The sequence below is a fragment of the Musa acuminata genome, chromosome BXJ2-4 (genome assembly GCF_036884655.1).
Source record: "Musa acuminata AAA Group cultivar baxijiao chromosome BXJ2-4, Cavendish_Baxijiao_AAA, whole genome shotgun sequence".
NCBI classification, from domain to species: Eukaryota; Viridiplantae; Streptophyta; class Magnoliopsida; order Zingiberales; family Musaceae; genus Musa; species Musa acuminata.
The window spans coordinates 3853074-3863104 of NC_088341.1; the positions used below are offsets into that span (position 1 = coordinate 3853074).

At 39.5% G+C, this 10031-nt stretch overlaps 3 protein-coding genes across 4 annotated transcripts; 1 reads left to right on the forward strand and 2 right to left on the reverse strand.

Annotated features, from left to right (window-relative positions):
- Positions 1–1943: 1943 nt before the first annotated feature.
- LOC135609559 (carboxylesterase 1-like) lies at positions 1944–3547 on the forward strand. Of its 2 annotated transcripts, none has more exons than XM_065102937.1 (2): positions 1944–3068; positions 3420–3547. In XM_065102937.1, the coding sequence occupies exon 1, from the start codon at positions 2082–2084 to the stop codon at positions 3051–3053; it is 972 nt and encodes a 323-aa protein (XP_064959009.1). In that variant the 5' UTR covers positions 1944–2081; the 3' UTR covers positions 3054–3068; positions 3420–3547. The 2 variants fall into 2 exon arrangements, with proteins under 2 accessions (XP_064959009.1, XP_064959010.1); XM_065102938.1 differs by having other exon boundaries at positions 3357–3433.
- Positions 3316–5125, reverse strand: LOC103980640 (B-box zinc finger protein 20). Its single transcript, XM_009397089.3, has 3 exons — positions 4382–5125; positions 3859–4290; positions 3316–3768 (listed from the first exon to the last, which is right to left on the reverse strand). Exons 1-3 carry the CDS (start codon positions 4565–4567, stop codon positions 3505–3507), a joined length of 882 nt encoding a protein of 293 aa, XP_009395364.2. The 5' UTR covers positions 4568–5125; the 3' UTR covers positions 3316–3504.
- A 1784-nt stretch (positions 5126–6909) lies between these two features.
- On the reverse strand, positions 6910–10001 carry LOC103980642 (protein FMP32, mitochondrial). Its single transcript, XM_009397096.3, has 7 exons — positions 9530–10001; positions 9328–9459; positions 9188–9247; positions 7856–7932; positions 7704–7760; positions 7346–7412; positions 6910–7259 (listed from the first exon to the last, which is right to left on the reverse strand). The coding sequence occupies exons 1-7, from the start codon at positions 9713–9715 to the stop codon at positions 7140–7142; spliced, it is 699 nt and encodes a 232-aa protein (XP_009395371.1). The 5' UTR covers positions 9716–10001; the 3' UTR covers positions 6910–7139.
- Positions 10002–10031: the final 30 nt, after the last annotated feature.

Sequence of the window (10031 nt, forward strand, 5' to 3'; positions counted from 1 at the left end):
TCTATTAACATTTAGTTTTAAGATATATAACATTATTATTTTTATTTTTCATGAGTTTAGGGTGATTAAGTTTTGAAAATGATATTTTTGGATTGAATATGTAATCAAGCATAACTTTTAAGTTTTTAAACTTCTCTGGAACTACTAACAAATTATTATTATGAGATATTTAGCATAATATTTCTTATTTATGATGAACTAAGAATAATTTTATATTAAAAAAATAAATAGTTAAGACTTTTATCGAACTAATCTAACTTGGTTCATGTCAAATAAATATGTTTCACCCAAATAACCTGGAGTCAACTAGGGTTAACGGACATCGATTATCTTTTTTTTTTATTTTATAAAGAGTGCTTTAGTCATCATACGAAAAACGAGTACCCTTAATAAAATCTAAATATGGAGGCACCACATGCAAAAACCCTATTATCGAAAGCGTTTTTTTAGATAAATTGCTCTTATTATTTTATTACTTTTTTTCTTTATAAATTTTTTTTACTATGTTAATTTTATAATTTTAAAGATAAAAATTATTACATATATCCTTTGTTTCATTTCAGTTGAAAATGTTCCAAATAAAAGATGCTTATATTTTGCATCTCACTTCATGAAAAAACAAAACACAAAAATTCTCGCTTCCACTAAATGGATTGATCACCATTTCTTTTTCCATCGATTTTATTATGGTATTCCCAACTTTCTAAACTTTTTCGATCAAATAAATTCTGAATTCTAAAATCCAAAATCTTACAGAATAATCAAAGCAGTCGGGCGTGCTGATCCATCAACTGTGTCGACATCAGCAAGGAATCTGTATTTATATGACCAATTCTGAATTATATATATATATATATATATATATATATATATATATATATATATATATATATATATATATATATATATATATATATATATATATATATATATATATATATATAATACTTTTGAGTGCATTGACTTAGTTTTCAAAAGGGGAAACATTATCATCAATTAATAGATCAAATGGACATTAATTAATTAGACAAGATTGTGCGCGATGACGTATCCAATTTGTGTGTTGACAAACATCTAACATAAATTTATATAATAGTAATTGCCAAAACCTACTTTCTTTATTTTTACCCCTAAAAAAATGATCCTATTTTTATTTTTTTTCCAAATGATGTCCCTTATTTCCAATAATATAAAAAATTATTCATGTCAACCGTAACAAGATATTTTTTTTGTAAGTTTTGAAAACATCATATTAATCGTAGATAGTTACAATGTTTTTATTTGGCTCAATTATAATATTAATCAATAGAATTATAGTGTTTTTGTTAAGTTATTGAAAATATTATAAATAATTGAAGTTGGTTTATTTGAGATTGTGAGTCCATTTATATCATTTAATTATGATTTAAAATATTTTTATTATGATAGTATAATAAATCAATTTTTAGTTCCATTGAAACTGATAAAAGGTTTTTTTTTATATTATTCGAAACAAAGGAAAATACCGAAAAACGAAAACAAAGGATAGTTTCGAAAAACAAAAACAAAAAGGGAGAGAAAGTAAATACTGTTCCGTAGCTGCTGTAAATACCTTCCAACAACTAACTATACGAAGGCGATCACAATTACACCACCGAAAATGAACAGTACTGCGTCGTCGAGTGGTTGCCAAATGCACATATGCAATGGCGACAGCCTCCTCATCCTTCGTTGCAGATGTTGATTTGGAACCATTAAAGAAGTACATATATAATTCACGCCGGTTAGCAGTCGGTATCACATGACACAGATGATGAGGTCGTCTTCGAGTGTTTGTTCGAGCTTTGCTTTCGAGGTATACTTTTTTGTTGGTCTGATGCCATCTTCACAAACGTATTCAATACACAAGGTGAGTACTTTCATGGAGCTTTTATGAAGGAAGAGAAGAGAGAGAGAGAGGTGAGTACTTTCATGGAGCTTTTATGAAGGATGAGAAGAGGAAGAGGGGGGGAGAGAGAGAGGTGAGTACTTTCATGGAGCTTTTATGAAGGAAGAGAAGAGGAAGAGGGAGAGAGAGAGAGAGAGAGAGAGAGAGAGAGAGAATGGCGGACTTGAGCAGTGAGGAGAACGCAACGTCAAAGAGCACTAGCATTCTCCTCCAAATCGTCGAACACCCTGACGGATCCGTCTCCCGTCCCTTCGTCCCGATCTCTGCGCCCTCAGACGACCGGCCGGACGCCGCCGTCCTCTCCAAGGACGTCCCTCTAAATCCCACACACGACACATGGCTCCGGATTTACCGCCCCAGCGTCGTCCATCATACCACGAAGCTCCCCATAGTCATCTACTTCCATGGCGGCGGCTTCGTCGTCTTCAGCGCCGCTTCCACCTTCTACCACGGCTTATGTGAGGCCATGACCGGTGCGATTTCGGCTTTAGTCGTGTCGCTTGAGTACCGCCTCGCCCCGGAGCACCGCCTCCCTGCGGCGTACGAGGACGCCGTGGAGACGGTGCTGTGGATCCAATCTCAAGCTCGAGATCCGGCAGCGGGAGAGCCGTGGCTGGTACACCATGGGGATTTCTCCCGCTGCTTTCTCATGGGCAGCAGCTCCGGGGCGAACATGGCGTACCACGCTGGACTTCTCGCTACGGCCCTGGAGCTGCTGCCCCTGAGGCTGCTGGGGTTAATCCTCAACCAGCCTTACTTCGGCGGGGTGGAGAGGACCCCATCGGAGATCAGATCGGAGGACGACCCCATTCTCCCGCTCCAGGCCAACGACACGCTGTGGCGCCTGGCGCTGCCGAAAGGCGCCGAAAGAGACCACGAGTTCTGCAACCCCGTGGTGGCAGTTCCACCGGAGCTGAGGCATCTGCCGAGGTGCTTGGTGAAGGGCTGCGAAGGGGATCCGCTGGTGGATCGACAGCGGGAGTTTGTAAGGATGCTGCAGAGGGAAGGAGCGAGCGTGGTGGCTCGGGTGGACGAAGGAGGGTTCCACAGCGTCGAGCTCTTGGATCCGATCAGGGCAGAGTCCCTATTCGCGGAAGTCCGGCGGTTCATTCGCAATGATCTCTGAGAAGAAGAACAACACGTACGTGCCGTCCTCATTACTTCTCCATGCATGTCCGATTTAACGTGAACTTCCTCTGTTGTGTAAACCCATTACATTCTGCGATTGTGAACTGTTGAGATGTCGTCAATAAATACTATAAATCTTCTAAGAGTTCATCCGAACAACAAATCTTCACTTAGGATCTCCTTCTAATTATCGATCGTCTTCCTTGTTATATATGTATGGACAATGGAAATACCAGATAAAAGCACAAAGGGAAAACAACTGAGAGTTAAAGCTAAAGAACTCGTCTTTTTTTGTGCTCAGAGAGAGATTAAGCAACAAAAAATGACAAGCATCATATTGACAGTACAACATTACCATTAGCAGCACACCAAACAATCTCTTGGAATAAAACCAAATGTTGAAGGCAAAAGAGGAGAGGAAGAAAGGAGAGGGTGCCTATGAACAGGAATCAGTAGTACCAAACAGAGTTCCTTGGTTTCTTGTTGGGAGTTGGAACAGAGGAGATCTGAGGCACCATGAACGCGTCGTCGCTCCACCGCTCCTTCCCGGACTTATCTCTGTGTGGGAAGCTGCTTGCTTCCTCCTTGTCCACCAGCCAGTGCTGGTAATGAGCGGCCGGAGGACAGTGCGGAAGGAACTGCGGCGCCTGGGCCGCGCAGATGTCTTCCAGCCCTCCGCCATGCAGATCCAAACATGGAAGCGACATATTCACCTGGACGATACGGTAACAAAAGTTAGATTACTGTGGTAAATGGTAATTAGATCTGAGAAAGATTGGATCTTTGAACATGTAGTTGCAGACCTCGAAGAAACCATCCATGGCGGGGGCGGCGGCCGTGTCTTCGACCAGAAGGTCCTCGACGTGCCAGCCTGGGCACGTCTTGGTGAGGTACTCCGAGATGCTACTGGCATTGCCGCTGCTGGTGGCGCTAAAAGACGCGCTAGCTGAGGGAAAAGCAGCAGTTTTGATAGGGTCGCCGGGGACCACGGCGGCGGTGGGGTCCGCCACCATGGCCTTGCCTTTCTTGCTCTTCCACATCGCACCGTCCCTGCTGTTGGCTGCCGCGGCCGCCTCTGTGTCGGGAGCCGAGAGAGGCGCGGCGGAGAAGCGGACGCCAGTGAGAAGGAACCTGCTGTGCTTCATGGTGAGGTGGTTGGTGCTATGTATGGCGGCGTCGCACTCTGTACAGAGGATCGCTCGGTCCTCTTGGCAAAACAAAATCGCTCTCTTCTCCTGCAAATCACACAACCCAAAACCCAAATCCTTTTGTCCGTAAAGATTCAAACCCACTCGAATAGCCTCTTCCGGTGCTTGCTGAGAGTACCTGACAGACGTCGCAGAGGGGGTTGGAGTGGGCGGAAGGGTAGTCGAGGGAGAAGCGGCGGTGCTTGCCGGAAAGCTTGTTGGCGCAGTGCACCCGGCGGTCGCAGGCGTCACAGAGGGCGGCCTCGTCGGCGCAGCAGAACACCAGAGCCTCCTTTTTGCCGCAAACATCACACAGTATCTTCATCACACAGCCGCCTGGTTTCCACTCCTCTGCTTCTCTTCCTCCTCGGCGGAACGTCTTCTTCAACCGCTGGTCAACGGAAGCATGGAGGGAGATAAGACTCTGATGGTGGAGGAATAAATCAAGTGTAGTGGGGGATCTATTATAGAAGACGAGCTGAAAGAGAAGAGAGAGAGAGAGAGAGGCGACAAGAGGAGGGTTCCCAAGAATTAATGCTCACGTACGATGGCGGCCAGCCAAGGAATCCTCGTTTCCACTGCAACGATGCCTTATCATCTCTGTACGAGATGGCACGCCTGACACACGTAGGTGAAGCCCCGTGGTAACTAACAAGCACGACTCGCTCCGCTGAGGGTCATGTCAACGACGCATAAGAGACACGGTTATGGTACATCCATATCACGTCTCCGTCACGGGAGCATAGCGGACATAGGTATCTTTATGTACATCGCCACATGAATGAATGCTATGTATGCATCACATGGCGTCACGTAGAATGATCTCATCGCTGTTCGAGTGTCGCATCACTGACACGGCACTGATGGAAATAACACGGTTCGCCCCACCGACATGTTATTATTCTCCGAAGCTTTCCTATCACTCGAAAATATGCGATTATATATTTTAAATTATTTATGTATCATCTCATATATATATATATATATATATATATATATATATATATATATATATATATATATATATATATATATATATATATATATATGGATGCAAAATATATAAGGTAAGATAGTATTTTTCAAATAATATTTTTCTTTTTTAATCCCATAAATAATTTTTTTCTATCGACGTTTTGATTATCATCACCTTCGTCTTCTGCCCTTTTATGCCCTTCTTTTCCTTGTTTATCGTTCTCGTCTATTTTTCTTTTTTCTTCTTCTTTTATTTATATTTTATAAAAATAAAAATAGGAAAAAAATTGATTTTGAGATTTTAAATAAAGGTATTTATGAGATTATAAAAATTAAAGAGCATGATTTCGTAAAAAAAAAAAAAAATCTTTTCTTTGGCACGATACATCGAGTTTGATTCGATCTAAGCCGCTTTTCAAGTAAGACATATGATTCGAGTTCAACAAAATCAAGAAAATTGGGAACATGTCTAATGAAAATAACTTAAATTAGCATATATTTTTAGAATTTATTGATTGACACTTCATCTTCATAAGCTTCCAATGAGATTCGAAAAAAGAATTGGTGAGCTGGTCCTTGAGCTAGTAGTGACACCCAAGGCGTCGTAGCATGTAGAAGATGGACCTGTAATAATTGGTAGCTTCCAAGCTCGCCCAGCTTGAGCTTCTTTGTGGCTTCAAAAGATAGATAGATAGATAGATTGCCCATAAAATGTCATCCATCACTTGGCGGCATTAGCCGTTCCATTATTGGGTGGTCCGTTGTGCCCATAAAATTTGATTCCGACATGATATCTTGTAATCGAGTTCCCATTTTGTACATCCCAACTCGGTTGCTCAAGTGGCCCATACTATGGCACATGGGAATAAGGAACACTTGCATTTGAGATTCTTTTCCTTTATTTTTTTTTTTTCTGACCCAGCAAAGTAGAAAGCCTTACAATACAATATATCATTGTTAGATTATGTAGTTCTATATAATTAGATAGAATATATTATAGATAAAAATAGATTTTGATTATGATTATCGATCAATAAAAGAAAAAAGTTTAATTATGATAGAATTTCTTAGGAGATGAACTTAATGAAAGATGACACGTAAGATTTCTATGCTCGTCTATAAAAGGAAAAAAAAAATTTCTAAGGACTTAATGCGAATAATATGAATACACGAATATACAGATAAGAGAAATAAGAATAATAGATATAATTGAGAAATTACATGTCTTTCCTCATCTTTCCTTTCTCCCTTGTGAAGGATAGAAAGAGAGAAAAAATCGAGTTTAATTCGTAAATTTAGATTTATTGTTATTTGATTTCAGATTTTGATATTAAAATCTTTTACATAATAGTATAAATATGATTTTTATGCTTATAATCATTCTTTGTAAACTTTGAAACTCGTGTGTATATATATATATATATATATATATATATATATATATATATATATATATATATATATATATATATATATATATATGAGTATTTGAATCATCTAATAAAATAGATACAATCATTTATTGCATGAGATTTCATATTCTCAAGTGGTCCACCTGAGATTTGATAGATTTGTTAGATGAGGATTTAAACTCTTAACCTACATCACCAATAAATTAATTATTTACATACATAAGAAATTGGAGCTCACACTCAAACGCACATTTAAAAGATGTAATTTTTCCCACTACTGTATATTGAAAAGAGTATGTATTTGAGTGACATCAAATAAACTACAGACAAATGAATTAAATATTTCTTTGTGAATAAGAATTACAGATGAACCAATCCAATATGTTTGATTTTTCATCCCCCATTTGTAAGAACACTAACAACCTTTTTTTCTACCAAATTTTACAACTATTTGATAGAAAAAACAATTTTCTTCCGGTCTCATTTGCCAGATGAAAAAAAGAAATGCCTTTACATCAAAATGCGGAGAACGGCAAGGCCAACAGCAGATATGGAAACAACAGTTCCGATGCAGTATTTTATCACCTCATATTTCGCTGCCTCCAACTGGGCCCTCAATGCATGAATTTCCTGTAGAAAAAGACCCATAACCTATCGTTAGTCTTATTAATTACACTGTAAAGGAAATGTCATCGACGTAACTTTCTATGTCATACCCGGTCAAGCTTGGTAGTGATGAGAGTCGTTTCAGCATTCTGCTTCGCTTGTTCATCACGGATGCGCCTACGTTGAAGAGAAGCACAAGTAGATCAATGTGAATTGAAGAAGTGGATCTCTTTTAAGTTCAATATAAATTGACTGTTATTTCCAAAGACAAGTTCCTGAAAGCTGACTACATATCAATCAGATTGGTACACACCAAAAAACAAACAAATAGAAAACATATTTCCATCAAATAAAAACAACGTTGAACAAAGTCTCTACCAACCGAAGTATATTCAACGTATGAATTCATTAATCAACATGCAAAACAAAAAACAAAAACAGAATAGCTCCTGGAATTTTGCAACTTACCCCCTTTCAAGGTTTAGATCCAAGCGTTGGCCCGCAGTGACTTTGTCAATCTCATACCTGCCGCAGAACAGTGAAGCTTAGCCTTGTCAGTAGTTGCAAGATTAATTGTTATTTCAAAATTAAAAGGGACATGAGACAAATGCGGGTCAAACCTGAGCTCACTGTGCATTTTTTCGATGTCAGCATGAAGCTTTTCAGTTTCGCGTTGCAATGAAGAGAAATGATGCTCCTGTATCCAGATTGATATGAACTTCAGAAAACTGACTTCAAAGAATATTGCATAAGCATGGGTCATCTATTATTCTCATAATAATATGCTCGGGTATTAATCAAGGACGAGAAGACTGCACCCAGAGTAAACGTCTTCAGTTTGCCTAAACAAGTTGTGTGCATGTAAAGTATCAAGCAATTTGCACAGAATGAGACATGAAAAGGGAGATATTATGGTGTCATAACTAATCAAAACATAGTTAAGCTAGCTTGCAAAATTCAAAATACTGTAGTATATGGCAAAAGAAAAAAAAAAGTTCAAAATCTACTAGGAAAGATCAAGTTCTTGAAAAAGTCACGATCAACATTGAAGTGTATGATAATTTAGGAGTTGCAGCAGATTGTAACACACAAAAATGTGTTACTGGGTCATTTGATAATTAATATTTCATTTTGAGTATCAACTGCATACTCAGGAGCAAAAGCTGCAAAGATCATAAAAGAACTTAAAGCAGCAACATGCAAATCTAAATAATAGGGACCCTTTTGCCTTAAAGGGTCTCATTATATTTATTTTGTGATCTTCCTGTCACCAACATCTCTTATATATAACACAAAGGGGAAGTATCTAAACGCTATCTTCTAACTAGCAATCCTCACACCCTTCTCCAAACTCTAAATTTTGATGACTATAATTTACTTTGTTGCAATTCTCCCTAAGCTAGACATAAGCCACTGACGGAGCAAATTGTTCTTCTTACAGGTGATATGCCTAGGATCATCTTAGCTTCAGATTTGACCGTGTTAAATCCTTTTTCCGTCTCCCTCATCTTAGTTACTAAAATCCAAAGGATAATAAAAAGAGTTAACTAATTTCATGAAATTATTAAAATAGACATAGCTTTATCCCTGAATTCAACTTCAACTAAGGACTGAAAATTTAGATACCCTTTCCTGCTCCCATTAAAATATATTTACCACAAAAAAAACCAGCCTGACACCCAACTTTCAATCACAAAACAAAAATAAATATATGGCAGACGAAGTTAAAGATGATCAGCTCAAACTCATCTGTCTATTAGCCAATGCAGAATTTTATCCAATCCATGCATGTTGCTAAAGGTAGCAGTTTTTCTCCAGTAATCGAAAGAGAGAAAATGTCATCCAGATGAAATCCCTAAAACCATATTCACTTGTACGAGGGAAGAAACAACCTTTTTCAAGAACAACCAAAGGATTATTTAGAAAGCAAAATTAGGATAAGAATGCCATACTTGGGAGCTTTGTATTTCCGACTTGAACTTGGAGAGATTCGCGTCTTGAATCAACTCGCTCTACACAGATTGTTACGATCAACGTTAACAAGAACACCACTACTGCATCGACAAACAGACAGGGAGATCCAAATCCAAACCTTCTGCATCTCCGCCTTGGAGACAAAGGATTGGGCCACGCTTTCCAGGCTATGATTCAAAACCTCCGTGATGGAGGACGTGATGGCCTCCGCATGCTTCGAGGGGATGCCTTGCGCCTCCAACCCTCTGACCTACCAGAACCAAGAACACCTTGAGATCATCCAAAATGCAGACACGTCAAATCGACCGGTCTCATCTTACCAACGCCAAGGTGTCGACGAGGAAAGCCCTCTTTCCATTCGTCTTCACGAGCTGCGAAGAAGAAATGGACCGAGCCGAGCAACCGAAAGGGGCGCCACCGCCCGTGGACGTCGACCACCCTGATCTCCTAGACAATCGAAGCGCCGCCCCTGCTCTCCTGCAAGCAATAGCTGCAGTACCGGACATCGGAACCAATTCCCGATTCCAAGGGAAGAACCAAAATCAAGAAAAAAAACGAATTTTTTTCTCTCGAAAGGAAACGCGCTTGAATTGTTGGGAAGGAAGGTGGAGTTCGCTAGGGAAGGAAAGATGAGGAAGAAGGGATCGTATGCCTTCCGACAATCCACCCTCGCTTTACCTTCGACTCTAATTTCTATTGATAGATGCAGAGAGTTGTGATGGGTTAATTATGGGAATGGTTCGGATTGCAGAGTTCGCCGCGTAGATTCTTTGGTCAACATCTTTTGGGAAAGAAGGAATGGCGGAGAAGGGGGATCGAACA

What these genes read in the sequence shown, in the direction of transcription:
- LOC135609559 (XM_065102937.1), top strand. Translation starts at nt 2,082, where the DNA reads ATGGCGGACTTGAGCAGTGAGGAGAACGCAACGTCAAAGAGCACTAGC.
- LOC103980640 (XM_009397089.3), bottom strand. Translation starts at nt 4,567, where the DNA reads ATGAAGATACTGTGTGATGTTTGCGGCAAAAAGGAGGCTCTGGTGTTC. An exon ending in CCCTCTGCGACGTCTGTCAG is followed by an intron (nt 4,291 to 4,381) that starts GTACTCTCAGCA and finishes TGTGATTTGCAG; the next exon opens with GAGAAGAGAGCGATTTTGTT. An exon ending in CCATGGATGGTTTCTTCGAG is followed by an intron (nt 3,769 to 3,858) that starts GTCTGCAACTAC and finishes CGTATCGTCCAG; the next exon opens with GTGAATATGTCGCTTCCATG.
- LOC103980642 (XM_009397096.3), bottom strand. Translation starts at nt 9,715, where the DNA reads ATGTCCGGTACTGCAGCTATTGCTTGCAGGAGAGCAGGGGCGGCGCTT. An exon ending in TCGTCGACACCTTGGCGTTG is followed by an intron (nt 9,460 to 9,529) that starts GTAAGATGAGAC and finishes TGGTTCTGGTAG; the next exon opens with GTCAGAGGGTTGGAGGCGCA. An exon ending in CCAAGGCGGAGATGCAGAAG is followed by an intron (nt 9,248 to 9,327) that starts GTTTGGATTTGG and finishes CAATCTGTGTAG; the next exon opens with AGCGAGTTGATTCAAGACGC.